Genomic DNA, 23,562 nt, shown 5'->3' with positions numbered 1-23,562 from the left:
TCTCTTTATTCTTAAAGTTCTTTATTCTTTCTTTAAAGTCTTATACATATGCAAGTATATGCATGTGGATGGCTCATGCTTATAATTCTTTCTAAGTGCAAACATGTAATGCAAATATGTAATGTTGCACAAAGTAAGGTTTTCTCTACTCATACATGCACTTCTCTTAGGCATTTCATCAAACAACATGCCTGCATACCCAAATACTATCTTTGGTAAATTTCTACTTCTTTCTTAAACCATCCATTCTTGGAGTAAAACTCCTCTATAACAAAGTTAAACCTGGCCAGGAAACACACTTCAAATATTCTACTCAAATTCTTTCTAAATTCAACCAAACTACACTTGGTCACCATAATATCAACTCCACTTCTCATGGCTTAAATCTACTCATCAAAAGCCATCTACTCATTAAAAACATCATTCTCAACAATCAATCTCAAAATTATAAGTATATACATGCATATAAAATCTCTACGCAAAGTGATTACTTGAAGCTTAGCTTGGGTTGGATTTACTTACCTTATGCTTGAGTAAGTCGACAAGAATCTCTCTATCTTTGGTAGACTTGTTCTTTCTCTCAAACCCTAAGCATAAACTTTATAAGAATTCAACACTTACACAAATCAATCTCATATTTATAACAAGAATCCTTACCTTTTGATGCTTAGGATCAAATCTCTATCAAAATCCAACCAAAAGCCCTTAATCTTCCTTGGGAATTTGATGAAAAGATGAGAGAAATGGAGAGTGGAAGTGGTGTGTGGGGTGTAGAGAATGGGAGGGTTTGTAAAACTAAACCCTTAATATCTCATATAAATACACATTCTTTCCCATTTTGCCCTTACACTTTCTTAGAAATTCCATCTTTACCCTTTAATTCTTTACAAATACACCCCCATTTTCAATGCATTCTCTATGAAATTTTCTTACTTTTCACTCCCCACTTTTCCTGCTAATTAGGCGTAGAATGGTCACTTTACCCCTATGGAAAAATCCTCTAGAAACTTCCCAATAAATTCAGCCAGCTCTTCACCCCGGCGAAGATTTTTCTTCGTCTCGGCGAAAAATTATAAAGCGTATGTCACTGCGGTGAGGCTTATTCTTCGCCCCGGCGAAGTCTGTCATTCTCTAATTTCGCCAATCCTTCACCAAATTTAGGGCAACCAAGCATTATTCACAATATACAAACTTAACCAAGGACAAAAAAACAACATTAAGGGCTAATAAGCATATATAAATGACATACCTCAAAGTGGGCGTTACAATTGTGCTGCTCGGATGCTTTATGTTTCTCTAAGCTCCCAGTTACCTCAGGCGTTTTATTCACTGGCCCCTTTTGGGGCTCAAGAACGCTTTTCTTGCCACTTAGAGGGCCTCTTCGCACTCGGGCCTTCCCCAAGCTCACCATCGGCGCGCTTCGTGCTAGCGGTGTCCGCGAGTATCTTTGTCACCGAAGTAGCTGTTGCCTTCTTGGCAGTCGTCAGGGCTGTCGCTTTCTTCTTGAGGCCCTTGGGTTTCTCAACCCACACTCTATAAGAAAAGAAACAAATGAACGAGCTACCTATTTGTGTAGGAAAGTAAATGCAAGCAAGTGACAACTTAAACCTTTCTCCAAAATTGTAAGGAATCTGGCCTCATCCCGAAAAAAGTCATATGCTTTCAGATGAGGAAGCGTAAGAAGCTTGTTGATCGTCGAGAAGGTCGCTAAAACCTTTGCAAGCTTGCGGCTAGAAGATAGTTCTGCTCGACGCTAATTGCAAAAAAAAAAACAACTCAACTAGCTCATATACAATGCTCGAAAGCAACCCTTGCGCACATGGGGAATCAATGTCTTACTTGCGTCTGAAGTGAAAGCACCAGTCTCCGGGGTTTCGTAAAAGAAAAACTAAGAATCCCAATGCGGAACCTTCTTTGGGACGTCGACTAACTCGTTGAAACGTACCTTTCTTACCTTGAAAAGGTAGTACGTATGGTCTTGCCCTTTTTTGAACCTATACAGAAGGACAAGCTCTTTGACAGAAGGCTTGCCCAACTCTGCGACATGTATGGATGTACAGACTGATGAGAATGACATATGAATTTGCGGACAATTGGAGAGGAATGATGTCGAACCGCTTCAACACGTTATCGATAAAATGATAAGGGGGAATGGATACCCTGCACCTTATGAGGGTCTCAAAGATCGCCACCCATCTGAGCGGGGGGTTCTTCTGAGAATGTTCCCCTAGGACTATCAAGTTAAGTTGCGGCGCATAGACCACTCTTACGCGTTCGAGATCCCCAATGGTAATCGAGGATTGTGGTTCTTTGCGCAACCTATAGGCTGGGGATGGCTGGGAACGAGCCAGCTGAATTGAAGCACGGTCGGACAAGCCTGCAGCGTCGAGGTTCAAACTTCATGCGACAAATTCTTCAGAAACCTCAGGTGTCGCGTCCCCAAGAACTATCGAGCCCACGAGCGAATCGAGCATACGATCTATGATATGACTGTTAGAGGAAGACATGGTTATAGCTCACTTTTGGGTACCTAAAAAAGAAGCAAACAAGTTTTAGAGCTCGAGCAACTCAACGATCATTCCACACTCGCTTTCTATTCAGGCACCTGAGATAGCTCGCACAATACGACAAACGTATGCGACCTACCCAAGATACCAACAATCACCGTGTTAAACCCTTGTAAAACCCGAGACCACTGGAGATACACCCAAAAACCCTACTAAAACCCCAAAACATACAATGTGGCCACTATGGTAGCCACCATTTGAAGCAAAAGTCAGGAAAATGGAAAGAGAAGAGAAAAGAACCTTACCGGAATAAGAAGTGTAGAAAACTCGCTGGACGGAGTGTCGCGATAACGATAAAACAGTAGCGGAATGCACAAGAACGTTAGAGAACTTTTGTGGATTAAATGAGGATTCTGACAACTTCGCCACCTTTTATAGTAGCTTGCATAAGAGACGAAAGGGCGAGGTTTAATCGCAGTCGTTGAGTTGCATTGAATCTCGACCCTTCATTCGTCGAGCAACCTCAGCCTTTAGACGTGGCCACGTGTGGACTATCCACTGGGGGCAACGAACCGTCAGACTGTTACACTAATAATCGTCACCACACGTCACCTCGGCTTCGTGTGTGGACAGCTGTAGTCTCCCACGCTCAATGAAATGTGACTGACAAAGGTTGCCGCATTTAATGCGACATGACCACACAGAAATTACATGTTTGCCCTAACTTTTTATATTCTGAGTTTTGTCTAGCATTGCAGGAAATAAAGACCCAAGTGTGGAGTACGTCGGCCAGACATAAGGTCGACCCCTAAAACTCGATCAAACCTGCTCCCGGAGGCCTGCTGATAAGACTGAGCTTGACATCAAATCGAGCAATAGTCTTTGAAGCTTGAAACGAGCATCGAACACTAGAGGGCAGATGTTGTTTGTGATTTTTTCGCCAAGCTCAGGCTATCATGAGGATATAGCTCGACCCAGAACCAGCTCGGCAACGATGTTTGATCGACCCATCATAAGCTCGTCGAGCTGTAGCTCGATCTAGTAGAAGCTAGTCGCGAATAATCCGAGCAATCATTCAATCAATTCTCGATTATCTCAGATCTCAGATATTGTGGAAAAGATAGATCAATAACAATTTCTGCGCAATCCCAACATCCAATCGCGAGAATATCGAAATTACATTTCAGATAAATTGCAATTCATTTGTTTTCGCTCTTTCCTTCCTACAAATCTTGTATATATACCCCCTCAAATTATGAAAAAGGGGTTAAACAATTTTTATAGAATTTACATTGTAAGCTCTCATCACAACTACAAAACAGTGGACGTAGGCTTCAGAATTTACCTCGCTAAACCACTTTAAAAACTCTCATTGTCTTTTACTTTGTTGCATCTTTATACCTGCATTGCTGATTATATTTAATCACGCTCACATCTGTTCTGGTTCCAACAAGGTCAATCGGAATTCTCTGGTTGGTGCAGATTTCTGTATCAACAAAAAATGTAGTAATATTAATAAATATTTTTAGAAATTTTGATACATACCATATCTCTTGTATTTCGTTCAAAACGTTTTCTTTTTACACTAATTAAATTGTTTTATGCTTATCGTTTGCGCCACTACTTTCCGTACATCTTCATTGTTTATGATTTACGTTACCTAACCAATCTGTAACATCAATTTAAGAGTTTAAATTAAAGGGTTATCTCGTAGATAAACTCATTACTTTAATAATTTTTTAATTGGTACAGACGGTATATATACAGTATTCAACACAATACAGACTTCCACATGCTATTTTACAAACATATCCAAGCACTGATTTTTCTACAAAATCATTTTTAAAAGTTTTGTGTAAATGCATTCAAATAGAGCTAATCAATTTCAATGATGTAGTTGAGAAATCAATTTCCCTCGTTTATATGGATAAGGCACGCTTGTTCTGTATAAACTTCTAATGGATGATCCTTACACCGCCGTTTCCTCCATTAGAGCTACATAACCAAAAGCCCAAATAGACGTATCAAAGTATCAAACTGTAGTGATTCCCAGGTTCATGAGCTTTGTTTTTTCTGTAGCTGTGCATGCAGTCTATGACATTAAACTACTAGGATTTTATTGTATTAAGATCATACGAACATCAATTAAAACAATTCATTTCATGTGCCAGTGTTTGACCTTCCCAAAGTGTTGCTGATGGTTGATACAAAAGTGAGCTTCCAAACAATCCTTTGATCTTCTTGATGCTTTATATCAACTTGGGAATGGAGAGCTCATTTCAGCCAAGTGCAATCCGTGCGAGAATCTTATATATTGCCACCAGAACCGACCTGGTTTTATTGTTCCGCATTTGAAACCATTCCAGTAATGACCTCGAGGAGAAACTACTGCTGATCGAACACAAAAAATTCAGCAAATTATGAAGGCCTCTCAAGAGTATGGATTTTTCAGGTTGCTATACATTCATTATTTCTTATGTCAATAGTCAAAATTATTAATCCGAAAATTGAAATATTCATTTATATTATAGGCTAACATATATAAAGTGGCTTTGGGAAATGGTTTTACTGTAATAGGTGATTAATCATGGAGTCCCAGAGAGGCTAATGCGTGATGAATTGACTGTGGCCAAAGAGTTCTTCGAGCTGCCCCGAGGACAAGTCCAGCTTATATTCTGAAGATCCAAAGCAAAGTTGTAGATTATATACAAGCATAACTGTGTTAAGGAAAAGGTGCATTTCTGGAGAGATAATTTGAGACACCCTTGCATCCTGTTGAGGAACACATGCAATTTGGCCTCAGCCTGCCCAATATCGGTAATGCTCTCACTTGTTTGATTGTTTAACATCTTATTTCCACAGTTAATTTATATTAATCAAGGTGAAGCCAATGACATTTTGGATCTTTTAGAGAGGTGGTTCTAATTTTCGGTTGAGGTGATGAAACTGAGTTTGTGGGTTTTGGATTAATCCGTGAAGGATTAGGACTTGAATTTGGAGCCAAGTTCAGTTGATACATTAAACCACTACCGCCCGGCTCCGAGTTCACATGGGATGCCTAAACACAGTGATGTGAATCTCATAACTCTTCTTCCCCAAGGAGATGTGAATGGGCTGCAAGCTAGTGTTTAAGAATGGGGAATGGCTGGGTGTTGACCCTTTACCTAATGCATTTATTGTTAATATTGGTCATATGTTACAGGTACATACCTATCTCCCTTTCTCATAGCTTTCATTAAAATAATTCTAATAATGGTCCTTACATTTATCATCATTCATCATCAGTGTCCTCCAACTGTAATTAAAATGCTTATTGCTTTATCGCCATTAAGAAATGCATGTAATCATTGAAATTATAGAGGTTCAAGAATGGCGCAATATTGTAGACTCCTGCAGACTGAGGTGTAATGTGAATTCACATTTCATTTAAAAACAAACTCATTTTAATAACTTAATATATATCTTTATATATATATATATCTTATTTAAGTTCAATACAACGTTCGCAAAACTTCAGGTTCTGTTTGCGTGTGTATGGTGAAAAAAAATATGTTGATAAGTGATTGGTTCCAGAATATACAGTGTTATTTATTCGTTCAATTGTCATAATTAAAGAATACAAATTAATGCTTCAGTTTTTTATCTAGCTAGCCTTCAAATTGTCATTGTGGTGGGTGCAGATTATCAGCAATGCCGACCGTAGATCGTAACGAACACAAGTCGAGCACGAACAACTGTTGCCAGTTTCATTGATCCCTCTAGTAATACCCATTGAACCTAAAAAGATGTGGTTAACAGTTGCAGTCCTCAACTGTACAAACCTTTTATTTAAAAGATTTTCTTACTGCTTATATAGCTGATACTCACACTGGAAGACCACCAATTGAGCGTTAAGCTCCAAACTTAAGCCTGTTTATGTATCTGATATTTCCTAAAGATTGGATTGGCTGTAACTATTGGACTGTTGGAATACAGTATTCTTCATCTTAAGCATGTTTATGCACAACTGTTTCGAATGGTCAGCCCCAAATGGCCTCCTTAATCTGAAAAATCAAGTGCTGCAACTGTGGATTACTTCAAGTCACTAACAACTTACAGTGTTATGTCAATAAATTCTTATAAATCATGAATATGTTTCTTTTTGGGGGATCGGAAGAGGAAAACTAGAATTAAAATGGATGAAACAAGAGAGGTTAGTTATCCATAAGTAGTGTGTGAATTGAGAATTGCCACTAACGCCACCTTATCTTCCAAGTTTTCATATGGATTAAGCACCTAATCTTACCAGAATGAGTCGTGGTTAGAAAGCAATGTGTACCTTCCATGTGGGTAGAAATAACTTTTTAGCATAAAATTTTATTCCTTACACACATCACCTTTGACGTAACCTCATTTCTGATCACATAATATTCAAATGAATCCACTGTTATCAACGAAAGTACTCCATTCTTCTGATTTTACATTCCTCAAAGTTTCAAACTCAAAACTTTCAGTGATGTCCCCATCTTTCTTAAAATGAAATCTCGCTTGATAAATTTATCTTTTTCCTTGGTCCGTAAATTTCTACGTGAGTCGTGACTTGTAAAAAAAACTATATTCAATCAAACTAATCATGAATCTCACTCAACTTTGATTAAAATAATACACTAGAGAGGTTTTAATGCAAAATGCTAATCATCATTAGAATCCCTATAGCTAGATTTTTGTTGCCAGGATGAGTAGTACTAATACTAGTTAGGAGCTTTATTTCTCATTAAACTTGTGCATGTTAAACATGAGCTTCTCTTTTCTGTTAACTTAAAAGAAAAAGGATACCCAACTATAAGATATAATTAATTAAATGTGTATGACACTAGTGTCACATATACATCACATATTAACATAGAAATTCAAATGGGTCTTCCATTTTCACGCCCATCTATATTGACTTGGTGCAGATCAAAGCATTACTCATTACAATGGAGACTAAGGAGTCACCTTCCCAGATTACTGTTTGTAAAAGCTAAACTAGGAGATCTGATTAGGATGATTTTGGTTCCCAACTTCCCCCCTATAGAAAGAAAAGCAAGAATAAAGAAGAGATAATAGTAATAAAAGCAAAAATTAAATTAATTGCTGCGTTACATAATACTTACCTCATATGGGACTAATGAGAGTATTCTGTGTAATGGATTTATCAACGAAAGGTTTGAAAATGAGAGAGAATTCAGAAAGAAAGAGAAGATATGATTGTACTTTGTCTCTTTACTCATTTCTTTCTCTATTTTTTTTTTTTTTTTTAATACATGAGAGAATGACTTATCATTTGCATCACTACCTCTTCTCCTTCATGAATAAACTAGTTCACTTTATTCTCCTAATAAAAAAAACTGCTCAAAGTTTTTAATGGAATTTTAAATCTTTTTTTTTTTTTTTTTTTAACATGATATGATATGAATAAACAGTTGATGTTTTGACCAGTTTTGAAACAGCAGGGTCTGTGTTGTTGCTGTCAAATTTAAGCTGATCCATGATTATGAGCCTAGAGTAAGAAAATGAATGAACAGAGAGATGAAATAGTAATAATAAACATGATTATGCCTAGTAATTTACTTCCGACAAATTGAATGTTTTTCAAAGAAAAAAAAAGAAGGCACTACTTACTTGGTAGGTGATTGTTGATCATATAATCATTCACCTTAATTTTGTATTGTTGTTCTTGATGGGCAGTAAATTCAGCTCCTCACACAAAAGAAATTAATACAGTAAATGATTGATAATCAATCTCAATAATCACAAAAAGATCCTGCTGTAAAAAAAACAATCATGGATTCCAAAATGGGTGTTCACTTGGTGCCCTGCAACCACACATAACTTAATAAATATGTCATAAAATGCATGAAAAGATAAAAAAAATTGAACAATCTACACCATCATCTTGTGCCATACTTTTCCCAATTATCGCTATCGCTGGCAAACATCAATGAGAACAGGATGAATGGGGACAATGTTAGCAATAAAATGATTGTTGAAAAAGGGAGTAGAGATAGTGAATGGTAAGTTCAATGAATGGTAAGATAAGAAGCAATATTCCTTGCTTCTGCATCATTTTGTTCGCCATAAATTCACACTACTCATAACCCATTTTCCTCCTTTTTCTTTAATTAAATAATGAAATATCTCTATCTTTCTTCTCTTATATATTTTCCTCTTGCCTATGTTGGAGAGGAGGTGCGCATGATGCTTACGATAAGCATAGGGTGCGTACTGCCACATTCAGCGCAGATAGAAAAGCGACGCTTTGTTATCTTTTGTCAAAAAAGCTAAATGAACGGGGTCTTAAAATAGCTGCTGGTGTATAAAAAGCGACCTTGTCGTTGTGTCAAACAAAAACAAGCGAAAAACGTTTGTCATTGTTGCAGCAAACATCTCTCGTAGTCTTTGTTTTCACTCTCAACAAAAAAAAAAAGAAACCTTCCATTTCAGCTTCTCTTCTGCTTTCCCTTTCAAACAAAATTTATTTTATTATTAATATGTCAATTAATGTACTACTTAAACCTTCCAATTTCTGTTTCCTCCAGAGTTATAAAGATTTTCTATTTTCGAATTTCAGTTGACTTCGATATTTTTTATTTTCAGAAATTGATTCTGTGATTCGATTTGTTGATTGATCCATGTCGTCGGATATAAGCTAGTCTAGTCTCCCCACACATACTCTACTCTGTTTTCGTCAAACAGTCGATTAGTTATTTTCGTCTTTTTCTTTATTAAATTTCAAAGAATAATTCCGTATAATTTGATGGCGAAATCGTCCTACACAGTTGACAAAACCTCCTTGTTGTTCGGAAATTTGATTGGTCTCTTACTATTCGTTAGTTATTGACTGAGGAGAATTGTGAGTGAGTGAGTACGTTAGGGTTTCTAAAAAGTAGTTAGCGGTTGAGTGAGGTTGGTTGAGGAGAGGAGGGATGGGTAGGGGTTGGCTTTTCCTGGCAACGGTAGGACCACCGATAAAGCCGCGGGCCGGATTGCGGAGAAAGCAAGCTGGAAGAGGCTCATACAGAGGCAGCTAGGCTCAGCTTGAGGCTGAACACAATCAACGAGACAGGGCCCAGGGGCGTTGTTTTTTAGTATTTTCTTTTTCTTGTTTCGAGAGCTAAGTGAAGTGACAACTCCGTGTGTTTTTGTTTTTCACGATTTCTGTTTTTCATTGAGGAAAAAGATGGATACTGGTACTCCTGAGCTACACGGAGTACTGAAAAACCTCTGTTTCAATACGGAATGGAAGTACGCCGTCTTTTGGAAGCTCAAACATCGGGCTCGCATGTGAGTTCAATAAGAGATGTTTGGTTTGTTAATAAAAATGGTATTTGGCAAAGTAAGAAGGGTGTTGGGTTTGATTTTATTCCTTGTTCTTGAATTCGTTGCAGGGTGTTGACCTGGGAAGATGGTTACTATGACAATTGTGAACAACTTGATTCTTTAGGGAATAAGCGTTCAGATGACACACTTGAAAATTTGCATGGTGGGCATTATTCACATGATCCCCTTGGGTTGGCTGTGGCAAAAATGTCTTATCATGTTTATTCTTTGGGGGAAGGGTATGCCTTTCTTTACTCATGAGTAATAAATAGGCTACTCAATTTTTTGCATTTTGTCTAATAATGTTGCAAAACTGCTAATTCGTGTTTGTTAGTATGGAATTGGCGAATATAGTGAGACTTTATAATATGACCTCTAGTTCAATTCAATTCCAATTATGACGTTGAATTCCATGCAACTAAGTGCTCAATTGTTGAGAACATAAAATATTGATGAGTGAATGAATGCCTATAAAGATTGCCCAAACTCAGTCGCTTTTCTCCTTTGTTTTACAGGATTGTTGGGCAGGTAGCAGTTACTGGAAAGCATCAGTGGATCTTCGCAGATCAACATGTTACTAATTCTTTCTCATCTATTGAGGTTTGGTAGTTATTATGCAATAGTATTGAATCATAATCTATAGATGTTTTGATAATTATTGTGTTTTCGAATCATTCTTAACACTAATCTTTAATTGGGTATTTTTCAGTTCTGTGATGGGTGGCAAAGCCAGGTTTTTGCTGGGATCAGGGTATGCTTGCAGTATTTTCCTTTATTATTATAATTATTTTTATGTTTTGAAGTGTAATTTGTTTTAATATTGATGAAGCAAGAATTTAGCATAATATGTGAGAATTAGGAAATCCTCACTTTTTTAGGCACTGACACACTTATTTGATCACTGTGTTCTTGGCTTGTATCAGCAATGCCATAGGCCATATTCATGAGTGCTGGCTCTTTTCTTTTTACCATGTTAATCCTCAAATACACCCATCTTGAAGTAATGGATTTGACTCTCTCACCATAAATCGTCTATGTCTAACAATTACTCTTGTTGTGATTTGCATTGCTTTGTTTTAGTAATTTAGATGAAAACGGCAGCGCATTTACATTTTTTTCTATGAATCATGAAATTTCTTATCTTCCTTTCATAATCTCTTTGGTTAAACTTCACATTTTAGTTGTTTCTTAGAAAAAATAAAAGATTAATAAATAAAAACTCTGCACAAATTTAGTGATTGTAGATTGGCATCTGCACAGTGAAAGGCATCATTCTTGAGTCATGGAACATTTTATTTATAAAGCAGGTTGTCCTTTCTGCTACCTTATAGCTCATCAAAGCTTCTTCCTAACAAAAAATTTGTGTTCTGATCTGTAGACCATTGTTGTTGTCGCTGTTGGTCCACATGGAGTTGTACAGCTTGGTTCTTTGAATAAAGTAAGATGAGTTCTATCCGCATAATACTTACCTCATATGGGAATAATGAGAGTATTTTGTGTAATGGATTTAATCAACGAAAGGTTTGAAAATGAGAGAGAATTCAGAAAGAAGAGAAGATATGATTGTACTTTGTCTCTTGTACTCATTTCTTTCTCTATTTTTTTTTTTTTTTTTTTATACATGAGAGAATGACTTATCTTTGCATCACTACCTCTTCTCCTTCATGAATAAACTAGTTACTTTATTCTCTCATAATAAAAAAAAGCTGCTCAAAGTTTTTAATGGAATTTTAAATCTTTTTTTTTAACGATATGTATGAATAACAAGTTGATGTTTGACCAGTTTTGAAACAGCAGGGTCTGTGTTGTTGCTGTCAAATTTAGAGCTGATCATGATTATGGAAGTAGAGTAGAAAAATGAATGAAAGAGAGATGAAAATAGTAATGAATAAAACATGATTATGCCTAGTAATTTACTTCCGACAAATTGAATGTTTTTCAAAGAAAAAAGAAGGCAGCTTACTTGGTAGGTGATTGTTGATCATATAATCATTCACCTTAATTTGTATTGTTGGTCTTGATGGGCAGTAAATTCAGCTCCTCACACAAAGAAATTAATACAGTAGAATGATTGTAATCAATCTCAAAATCACAAAAAGATCCTGCTGTAAAAAAAAACAAATCATGGGATTCCAAAATGGGTGTTCACTTGGTGCCCTGCAACCACATAAACTTAATAAATATGTCATGAAATGCATGTAAAGATAAAAAAATTGAACAATCTACACCATCATCTTGTGCCATACTTTTCCCAATTATCGTATCGCTGGCAAACATCAATGAGAACAGGATGAAATGGGGACAATGTTAGCAATAAAATGATTGTTGAAAAAGAGTAGAGATAGGGAATGGTAAGTTCAAATGAATGGTAAATAAGAAGCAATATTCCTTGCTTCTGCATCATTTTGTTCGCCATAAATTCACACACTCATAACCCATTTTCCTCCTTTTCTTTAATTAATAAATGAAATATTCCTATCTATTCTTCTCTTTATTTTCCTCTTACCTATTGAGGAGGAGGGTGCGCATGATGCGTACGATAAGCATAGGGTGCGTACTGCCACATTCAGCGCATGATAGAAAGCGACGCTTTGTTATCTTTTGTCAAAAAAGCTAAAATGAACGGTCTTAAAATAGCTGCTGGTGTATAAAAAGCGACTGTCGTTGTGTCAAACAAAAACAAGCGAAAAAACGTTTGTCATTGTTGCAGATCAGTTCAGTCTTTGTTTTCACTCTCAACAAAAAAAAAGAAGCCTTCCAGTTCAGTCTCTTCTGCTTCCCCTTTCAAAACAAAATTTATTTTATTATTAATATGTCAATTAATGCTAGCTTAAACCTTCCAATTTCTGTTTCCTCCAGAGTTATAAAGATTTTATTTTCGAATTTCAGTTACTTCTAACTCTTCTTCCCCAAGGAGATGTGAATGGGCTGCAAGCTAGTGTTTAAGAATGGGGAATGGCTGGGTGTTGACCCTTTACCTAATGCATTTATTGTTAATATTGGTCATATGTTACAGGTACATACCTATCTCCCTTTCTCATAGCTTTCATTAAAAATAATTCTAATTAATGGTCCTTACATTTATCATCATTCATCATCAGTGTCCTCCAACTTGTAATTAAAATGCTTATTGCTTTATCGCCATTAAGAAATGCATGTAATCATTTGAAATTATAGAGGTTCAAGAATGGCACAATATTGTAGACTCCTGCAGACTGAGGTGTAATGTGAATTCACATTTCATTTAAAAACAAACTCATTTTAATAACTTAATATATATCTTTTATATATATATATAATCTTATTTTAAGTTCAATACAACGTTCGCAAAACTTCAGGTTCTGTTGCGTGTGTATGGTGAAAAAAAATATGTTGATAAGTGATTGGTTCCAGAATATACTGTTATTTATTCTGTCAATTGTCAAGTAATTAAAGAATTACAATAAATTAATGCTTCATTTTTTATCTAGCTAGCCTTCAAATTGTCATTGTGGTGGGTGCAGATTATCAGCAATGCCGACCGTAGAGTCGTAACGAACACAAGTCGAGCACGAACAACTGTTGCCAGTTTCATTGATCCCTCTAGTAATACCCATATTGAACCTGCAAAAGATGTGGTTAACAGTTGCAGTCCTCAACTATACAAACCTTTTATTTAAAAAGATTTTCTTACTGCTTATATAGCTGATACTCACTCTGGACGACAACCAATTGAGCGTTTTAAGCTCCAAACTTAAGCCTGTTTATGTATCTGAATATTTCCTAAAGATTGGATTGGCTGTAACTATTGACGACTGTTGGAATACAGTATTCTTCATCTTAAGCATGTTTATGCACAACTGTTATCGAAATTGGTCAGCCCCAAATGGCCTCCTTAATCTGAAAAATCAAGTGCTGCAACTGTGGATTACTTCAAGTCACTAACAACTTACAGTGTTATGTCAATAAATTCTTATAAATCATGAATATGTTTCATTTAGTTGGGGGATCGGAAGAGGAAAAAACTAGAATTAAAATGGATGAAACAAGAGAGGTTAGTTATCCATAAGTAGTGTGTTGAATTGAGAATTGCCACTAACGCCACCTTATCTTCCAAGTGTTCATATTGGATTAAGCACCTAATCTTACCAGAATGAGTCGTGGTTAGAAAGCAATGTGTACCTTCCATGGTGGGTAGAAATAACTTTTTAGCATAAAATTTTATTCCTTACACACATCACCTTTGACGTAACCTCATTTCTGATCACATAATATTCAAATGAATCCACTGTTATAAACGAAAGTACTCCATTCTTCTGATTTTACATTCCTCAAAGTTTCAAACTCAAAACTTTTCAGTGATTGTCCCCATCTTTCTTAAAATGAAATCTCGCTTGATAAAAAATTATCTTTTTCCTTGGTCCATAAATTTCTACGTGAGTGGTGACTTGTAAAAAAAACTATATTCAATCAAACTAATCATGAATCTGACTCAACTTTGATTAAAATAATACACTAGAGAGGTTTTAATGCAAAATGCTAATCATCATTAGAATCCCTATAGCTAGATTTTGTTGGGCCAGGATGAGTAGTACTAATACTAGGGTTATGAGCTTTATTTCTCATTAAACTTGTGCATGTTAAAACATGAGCTTCTCTTTTCTGTTTAACTTAAAAGAAAAAAGGATACCCAACTATAAGATATAATTAATTAAATGTGTAATGGACACTAGTGTCACATATACATCACATATTAACATAGAAATTCAAATGGGTCTTCCATTTTCACGCCCATCTATATTGACTTGGTGGCAGATCAAAGCATTACTCATTACAATGGAGACTAAGGAGTCACCTTCCCAGATTACATGTTTGTAAAAAGCTAAACTAGAAGATCTGATTAGGATGATTTTGGTTCCCAACTTCCCCCCTATAGAAAGAAAAGCAAGAATAAAGAAGAGATAATAGTAAATGATAAAAGCAAAAATTAAATTAATTGCTGCGTTGCATAATCTTACCTCATATGGGATAATGAGAGTATTTCTGTGTAATGGATTTAATCAACGAAAGGTTTGAAAATGAGAGAGAATTCAAAAGAAAGAGAAGATTGATTGTACTTTGTCTCTTTTACTCATTTCTTTCTCTATTTTTTTTTTTTTTTTTTTTATACATGAGAGAATGACTTATCATTTGCATCACTACCTCTTCTCCTTCATGAATAAACTAGTTCACTTATTCTCTCTATAAAAAAAAGCTGCTCAAAGTTTTTAATGGAATTTTAAATCTTTTTTTTTTTTTTTTTTTTAACATGATATGATATGAATAACAAGTTGATGTTTTGACCAGTTTTGAAACAGCAGGGTCTGTTTGTTGCTGTCAAATTTAGAGCTGATCCATGATTTGGAAGCCTAGAGTAAGAAAATGAATGAAGAGAGAGATGAAAATAGTAATGAATAAAACATGATATGCCTAGTAATTTACTTCCGACAAATTGATGTTTTTCAAAGAAAAAAAGAAGGCACTCTTACTGTAGGTATTGTTGATCATATAATCTTCACCTTAATTTTGTATTGTTGTCTTGATGGGCAGTAAATTCAGCTCCTCACACAAAAGAAATTAATACATAGAATGATTGATAATCAATCTCAATAATCACAAAAAGATCCTGCTGTAAAAAAAAACAAATCATGGGATTCCAAAATGGGTGTTCACTTGGTGCCCTGCAACCACACATAACTTAATAAATTGTCAGTGAATGCATGTAAAGATAAAAATTTGAACAATCTACACCATCATCTTGTGCCATACTTTTCCCAATTATCGCTATCGCTGGCAAACATCAATGAGAACAGGATAAATGGGGACAATGTTAGCAATAAAATGATTGTTGAAAAAGGGAGTAGAATAGTGAATGGTAGTTCAAATGAATGGTAAGATAAGAACCATATTCCTTGCTTCTGCATCATTTTGTTCGCCATAAATTCACACATCTCTAACCCATTTTCTCCTTTTTCTTTAATTAAATAAATGAAATATCTCATATCTTTCTCTCTATATATTTTCCTCTTCCTATGTGAGGAGGAGGGTGCGCATGTGCGTACGATAAGCATAGGGTGCGTACTGCCACATTCAGCCAGATAAAAGCGACGCTTTGTTTCTTTTGTCAAAAAAGCTAAAATGAACGGGGTCTTAAAATAGCTGCTGGTGTATAAAAGCGACTTGTCGTTGTGTCAACAAAAACAAGCGAAAAACGTTTGTCATTGTTCAGCCATCTTCTCGGTCTTTGTTTTCACTCTCAACAAAAAAGAAAGCCTTCCAGTTCATCTCCTCTTCTGCTTTCCCTTTCAAACAAAATTTATTTATTATTAATATGTCAATAAGTACTAGCTTAAACCTTCCAATTTCTGTTTCCTCCAGAGTTATAAAATTTTCTATTTTCGAATTTCAGTTACTTCGATATTTTTATTTTCAGAAATTGATTTCTGTATTCGATTTGTTGATTGATCCATGTCGTCGGATATAAGCTAGTCTAGTCTCCCCACACATACCTACTCTGTTTTCGTCAAACAGTCGATTAGTTTTTTTCGTTTTTTCTTTTTAAATTTCAAAGAATATTCCGTATAATTTGAGGGCGAAATCGTCCTACAGTTGACAAAACCTCCTTGTTGTCGGAAATTTGATTGTCTCTTACTATTCGTTAGTTATTGACTGAGGAGAATTGTGAGTGATTGAGTACGTTAGGGTTTCTAAAAAGTAGTTAGCGGTTAGTGAGGTTGGTTGAGGAAGGAGGGTGGGTAGGGTGTGGCTTTTCCTGGCAACGGTAGGACCACCGATAAAGCCGGGGGCCGGATTGGCGAGAAAGCAAGCTGAAGAGGGCTCTACAGAGGCAGCTAGGCTCAGCTTGAGGCTGAACACAATCAACAGACGGGCCCAGGGCGTTGTTTTTTTGTATTTTCTTTTCTTGTTTCGAGAGCTAAGTGAAGTGACAACTCCGTGTTTTTTTGTTTTTCACGATTCTTTTTTTCATTGAGGAAAAGATGGATACTGGTACTCCTGAGCTACACGAGTACTGAAAACCTCTGTTTCAATACGGAATGGAAGTACGCCGTCTTTTGGAAGCTCAAACTCGGGCCCGCATGTGAGTTCAATAAGCGATGTTTGGTTTGTTAATAAAAATGGTATTTGGCAAAGTAAGAAGGGTGGGTTTGATTTTATTCCTTGTTTGAATTCGTTCGGGTGTTGACCTGGAAGATGGTTACTATGACAATTGTGAACAACTTGATTCTTTAGGGAATAAGCGTTCAGATGACACACTTGAAAATTTGCATGGTGGGCATTATTCACATGATCCCCTTGGGTTGGCTGTGGCAAAAATGTCTTATCATGTTTATTCTTTGGGGGAAGGGTATGCCTTTCTTTACTCTGAGTTAATAGGCTACTCAATTTTTTGCATTTTGTCTAATATGTTGCAAAACTGCTAATTCGTGTTTGTTATGTATGGAATTGGCGAATATAGTGAGACTTTATAATATGACCTCTAGTTCATTCAATTCCAATTATGACGTTGAATTCCATGCTACTAAGTGCCATTGTTGAGAACATAAAATATTGTGAGTGATGAATGTCTATAAAGATTGCCCAAACTCAGTCGCTTTTCTCCTTTGTTTTACAGGATTGTTGGGCAGGTAGCATTTACTGGAAAGCATCAGTGGATCTTCGCAGATCAACATGTTACTAATTCTTCTCTACTATTGAGGTTTGGTAGTTATTATGCAATAGTATTGAATCATAATCTATAGTGTTTTGATATTTTTGTGTTTTCGAATCATTCTTAACACTAATCTTAATTGGGTATTTTTCAGTTTGTGATGGGTGGCAGCCAGGTTTTTGCTGGGATCAGGGTATGCTGCAGTATTTCCTTTATTATTATAATTGTTTTTATGTTTTGAAGGTAATTTGTTTTAATATTGATGAAGCAAGAATTTAGCATAATATGTGGTAATTAGGAAATCCTCACTTTTTAGGCACTGACACACTTATTTGATCACTGTGTTCTTGCTTGTATCAGCAATGCCATAGGCCATATTCATGATGCTGGCCCTTTTCTTTTTACCATGTTAATCCTCAAATACACCCATCTTGAAGTAATGGATTTGACTCTCTCACCATAAATCGTCTTTGTCTAACAATTACTCTTGTTGTGATTTGCGTTGCTTTGTTTTAGTAATTTAGATGAAAATGGCAGCGCATTTACATTTTTTTCTATGAATCATGAAATTTCTTATCTTCCTTCATAATCTCTTTGGTTAACTTCACATTTTAGTTGTTTCTTTAAAAAATAAAAGATTAATAAATAAAAACTCTGCACAAATTTATTGATTGTAGATTGCATCTGCACAGTGAAAGGCATCATTCTTGAGTCATGGAACATTTTATTTAAAGCAGGTGTTCCTTTCTGCTACCTTATAGCTCATCAAAGCTTCTTCCTACACAAAAATTTTGTTCTGATCTGTAGACCATTGTTGTTGTCGCTGTTGGTCCACATGGAGTTGTACAGCTTGGTTCTTTGAATAAAGTAAGATGAGTTCTATCCTTGTGGTCCACCATCAAGGTTATCATGTTGTCGATATATTTTTTTTTTTAAATTGATGTCTATGTAGTTTTCCGATGGAGTTTGAGGGTGGGATATTTATACATTATCGATATTCGAAAAATTAATGGTTTACAAAGATGCTTTACTTTGTTTAATATGTTCTTAAGAGCAAACATTTTATTGAAAGTATAAATGTGTTAATGAATTCCAAATTTCTAATGTATCATTGTGAGAAGCAGAAGTGGAGAGTTTCTTTGTGAAAATTTAGGGAGGAATGGTGACCTACTAAAGTGAGGGCAGTATGCATACCAGATATGGCATGAGATTGGCCCCATGCCAAGTTGGATTTTGGTCAACGAAATGATAACTTAATCTCCCTGTATTGAGTAGTTAAAGCACAGAAACCTTAATCATCTTGTACTGTATATTTTCGTAATAATTGCATATAATACATGCTTACTTGCTTCACTTCAGGCCTTGTATTGTGTTTGAAGTATCTTTTTTCTTTTTTCTTCTTCTTTCTTATACATAGTTGGTGGTTCACAGTGTATTTTTTGCTTAGCAAGCAAAGAAAAAAAAAGGGGTATGTTTTTGGCTTGACTAATGGATCTCCCTGTGAGTAGTATGTGCTGGATACACCACTATGGTTGTCAAAAGACTCCTGGGCTTTTTGTATTCAGCATTCACTGTTTTGAAGTTAAAATGTCACATATTTGCTTTAAATTGACCAGCACCTCATGATCTACCTGTATTTGACCTATGCATATTACCTTTTTCTGTTTATGTGTATATAATTGCTATTTTATTTATTGTTGGAGCAGGTGTGAGGATATGAAGCTGTGTGACTCATATCAGAGATATCTTTTTTGCCCTTAAGATTTTTCAGTAGCATGTTTCTAGTCCATACAATGTAGTATGAGATACATTCCCCTGGTATCTTTCTTTCTTTCTTCTGGCATTTGTATGTTTTTAGCACAGATCTGCATGTACAGTTGTTTGCATAAAAAAATATAAATTGAGGAGAGATAATATATCTTTGTTTCTTCCTTTTCAGCCAGATTTTCCTAAAGAGTTTAACTTCAAAACTATTCCTATTTGCTTGAGCAATTTAGACAAAGTTGTCAACAATGAAAGACCAATGTTCAGTTTACTATGTTCCCATATGTTGAGAAACACGGTGATATTTCTATATTTACCCAGTGTCTGGTACTCAGCCTAAAACAGCTGTTGAAATGGTAATAAGCATGGAGAGATTCAATTTTCCACACCAGGTAGTGATGGAAGTGACAAATTACTTCAGCCAAAACAAATATTATCAATTTGCAGAATCAGAATCAAATGGGGATAGATTTGATTGGGGACCAGATAAGAGAAGGGGAGACTAGTGGCTGGAAAGATATAGGCATAGTATCAGAACAAAATGTCCTCCATTTTCAATCAATTCTGTTATCAATAGCATAAATTTGTAGTTTTGCATTTCCAGCTGAAAAGTTTGTTGTTGATCACGCATATTTCCCTTCAAACCCGCTTGACTCCACTCTTAATGACAGAGTTAAGTTGGAATGCATGGATTCTTATCAAAATGGGATGTTGTATGTATCTGAATCTTCAGATTTGCAATTCCATAAAGATCTTGAGAAGTTAGGGAATCAAACGAATTCAGTCACTTAAACCCATCAGATGCATCTTTGAAGTTCTCTGCTGGTTCTGAGCTGCATGAAGCTCTAGCCCTGCTTTTCTGAAGAAAGGTATCTATAATGAAATGGAATCAGAAAATGCTGAAGCTGAGAACCTGGAGATGCCAGAGGTGATGAGCAGCAGTCACTTGACATTTGATTCAGCTCAGAGAGTCTTCTGGCTGTAGTACTAATGTTTCCAAAGTGGCAGTGATGTTAAAAGTGGTAGATCTTCTGTAAATCAAGGCAGTCACTATTGACACCGAAAAAATGCCCGAGCCTCTAGCCAGACTAAGCATACTGTTAATTCAGTAGATTGTTCTATAAATCAATCCTCTCTTGTAGAAGAAGACATAAAGAAGTGCTTGAGTTCATCAGAGGTGTGTGGTGCAATGTCTTCAAAAGGGTTTTCATCAACTTGCCCAAGCACTTGTAGTGAACAGTTGGACAGGTCTTCAGAGCCTGCTAAGAACAATAAAAAGAGGGCTAGACCTGGTGAAAATTGTAGGCCTAGCCAAGGGACAGACAACTGATTCAAGATCGTATCAAGGAGCTGAGAGAGCTTGTGCCAAATGGATCAAAGGTATCTGAACTTTTCCATTGTGATATTTGCAATTCCTTTTCGTTTAAAATGTTCCATGATATGTGCTGAAAAATTCAAGAAATTTGCAGTGTAGTATTGATTCTTTGCTGGAGCGAACAATCAAGCCATGCTATTTCTGCAAAGCATCACTAAGCATGCTGACAAGCTCAGCAAATGTGCTGAATCGAAGGTAAAAGGCTCAGGCATTTGGCTTGTAGATTATCTTGATCCCCTGGTTTGGTAAAAAGAACTCTGGACCTCCATTATATAGGAATAATCTGTTTATTGACCTAATTCGGTTTTTTTTGGGGTTTATTTTCTTTCTGGTGTTTTCCACCCAAAGGCCTCCGAATTGCTAAAACAATATGTTGTACTATTAATCTATTTCTTACTGGTTATCATAATTGGCCTAGCTGTTAGTTTTTAGAGAACAGTTTCTGCAAACTTTTGTACAAGTGTTTCTGAAAATCAAGGTTGTTTTTTTCTCTTAAAGAAAGAAAATAGTTTTTAGGAACAGGAAAACAAGTGGTCTGTGATTGTCTCTTCAAGTATATCCTACCTGATGATTTGTTTGGCTTTGTTATGATATTCGGCACTCAGGGCATTCCAAATTCTTGGCCTGTAGGAAGAGCATATCAAAATTACTTCTGTTTTTTAGGTGTGTTCCACAGTTGTTCTTCATGTTGACATCTTGCTGCTGTTTTTGCAGATGCGCAAAAGCTACAGGCATTCAAGATTCATCCATTATGAACAGGGTTCAAGCTGGGCTGTGGAGGTAGGAAGCCATCTGAAAGTTTGTTCAATTGTAGTAGAGAACCTAAACAAGAATGGGCAGATGGTTGTTGAGGTATGTGATCACGTATGTACTTTTGCAAGTGAATAGTCATTGTTTTGGGTGAAGCACAAGTGTTTCTATAAGTAAAATAATCCAGATAGATAATAAATGAAAAAAAAGTCTTATAAAGGAAAGCGGAAGTTTTAGAAGTGTGCTGGTTGATTTGTTCAGATGCTGTGCGAGGAATGCAGTCACTTCTTGAGATAGCAGAAGCCATCAGGACTTGGGTCTGACAATCTTAAAAGGAGTTACAGAAGCGCATGGTGATAAGACATGGATATGTTTTGTGGTTGAGGTAGGACCATTTTCTTCTGGATGAATTATGTTTTAAATTTTCTGGAAAAAGAACAAAGCCTACGGTTGCGTTCCTATTCAAGCTGCATATCTTTTCCAGGTTTATGTTCTCAAGAGTATATTCAATATGCAGCACTTCTTCACCTGTATGCCTCAACTTCTTTAATCATGCATTAACTGATGAAAAGTTGTAACTTGTGTCATTATTCAAAAATTTAAAAAATGGTATGTTTGAAACATGATGAATCCTGATGTTATATTGTATACTTATGTTATGTGCATTACAATTACCCTTTTTTTTCTATTTAACCACAGGCCATAATCTTACTGATGATTGGGTTGATTAGTTTTTTCCTTGAAAGATATCTGTGGCGTGCGAATGAAACATGCCAACCTTCACATCTCATGTTCATGGAAACCATTTAGAAAGCGGCGAATTGTAAAATGTATCACTTACTTTAAAACATGAGTCTTTATGAAATCTAAATCTTCAACTCTTGAGGTTTCAATTAGATGTTCAAGTCTTGGAGTGCAACCCATACTGTACTTTTAACATCTATGCATACATGGCCTGTGCAGGCAAAGAATAACCTGATTACCTCAGTCCTTTCACCAGTGTAAAAATATTGCTTAATCTTGAAACTAATCTTGGAACTTTTGATCAATACAGGGACTGGAAAATAGAATCATGCGCAGAATGGATGTCTTGTGGTCTCTTGTGCAAATATTGCAATCAAAGACTATGTGCAGCTAACGACAGTGGCTGGTCATCTCTTGGGAGACAACCAAATTGGCTCCTCTGTAATATATAGTGAAACATTTCTGATCTTTGTGGCATTTGGCCCCTGAATTCTTTTTTGTAACCAGAAGAGGAAGATAGAGGGGAGATTAAAAAAAAAAAAAAAGATTTCAAAGATCATTTTTGCTTTTTTCTTGTGTGTGGAGATACCATTTAGTCCATTTGTTTGAATTTTGAAAGCTTGATAAGAGTGCCTTAGAAATCCAATCTCTGTAATTGTAACTTCTTTGATGGTCTTTCATTTATTTCAGGTCTTTATGGTTATTGAGGATTATTTACATTGATAAGCTACTATGGTTAAAAAGTAAAAACTATATAAAGTGAAACAAAGTACAACAGTTAATATAGTATTATTATGATTGGCTAATTTATTTTAACCATAGATCTAATTATGTAATTGTTGGCATGACACAGGGTCACTCAAATTTAAAATGAGTAAGGGTTGAGTTATCGTTTAGCCCTTTGGATCTGAAATGGGCTACAAATTCAGCAAAAGGAGTTCCTCTGTAAATCGGGGGATGGTCAGACTGAGACAGAAGCTCTTTTATTGGTTCATAGGGTTTAAATTTATTCATCCTACTTGGATAGAAAAGGCAGGCAACTGATATTCTAGGTCTAACTCTTTTTATCAGTACCCTATGTTCTACGCTTCTGAATTTGTCATTGGTGATAAGCTACACAAGATGATTCGAGAAGCCAGCTACGAGACGTAGACAAAATTTATAATCGTGCAAGTGGAATTTCTAGTTTAGTGTCCACCTTTGGATGTATCTGAAACGTAAAAGTAGAAATTTTGTAATTTCAGAAACCAACAAAGCATCTTTTCGGAGGGGAGATATTTAAATTTTATTTATCACTGGATGCCCACAGTTTCAGTGTTAAGCAAATTCCTCCGATTGATACCATAATTGGTTCTGTGGATATTATTCAAGGCTGAATTAGCCTTCATTTGATG

The 23,562-nt window shown here is 35.9% G+C and overlaps 1 protein-coding gene and 1 pseudogene across 1 annotated transcript; both read left to right on the top strand.

Moving 5' to 3' along the window:
* Positions 1-8,966: 8,966 nt before the first annotated feature.
* On the top strand, positions 8,967-10,474 carry LOC116124182 (transcription factor EMB1444-like). The gene is made up of 3 exons (XM_031409894.1): positions 8,967-9,812; positions 9,917-10,087; positions 10,364-10,474. Exons 1-3 carry the CDS (start codon positions 9,709-9,711, stop codon positions 10,455-10,457), a joined length of 369 nt encoding a protein of 122 aa, XP_031265754.1. The 5' UTR covers positions 8,967-9,708; the 3' UTR covers positions 10,458-10,474.
* Positions 10,475-19,758: 9,284 nt separating this feature from the next.
* Positions 19,759-20,923, top strand: LOC116124160 (annotated as a pseudogene).
* The last annotated feature ends 2,639 nt before the right edge of the window (positions 20,924-23,562 follow it).

This window comes from Pistacia vera, unplaced genomic scaffold (assembly GCF_008641045.1).
Source record: "Pistacia vera cultivar Batoury unplaced genomic scaffold, PisVer_v2 Contig1033, whole genome shotgun sequence".
Lineage (NCBI taxonomy): Eukaryota > Viridiplantae > Streptophyta > Magnoliopsida > Sapindales > Anacardiaceae > Pistacia > Pistacia vera.
The sequence above is the reverse complement of the archived record's forward strand: the minus strand, read 5'-3'. Positions and strand labels throughout refer to the sequence as shown.

Bases quoted from the DNA above. Each gene is read 5' to 3' on its own strand.
- LOC116124182 (XM_031409894.1), top strand. From the start codon at position 9,709: ATGGATACTGGTACTCCTGAGCTACACGGAGTACTGAAAAACCTCTGT. The intron at 9,813-9,916 runs GTGAGTTCAATA...AATTCGTTGCAG, and splicing joins CTCAAACATCGGGCTCGCAT to GGTGTTGACCTGGGAAGATG. The intron at 10,088-10,363 runs GTATGCCTTTCT...TTTGTTTTACAG, and splicing joins GTTTATTCTTTGGGGGAAGG to GATTGTTGGGCAGGTAGCAG.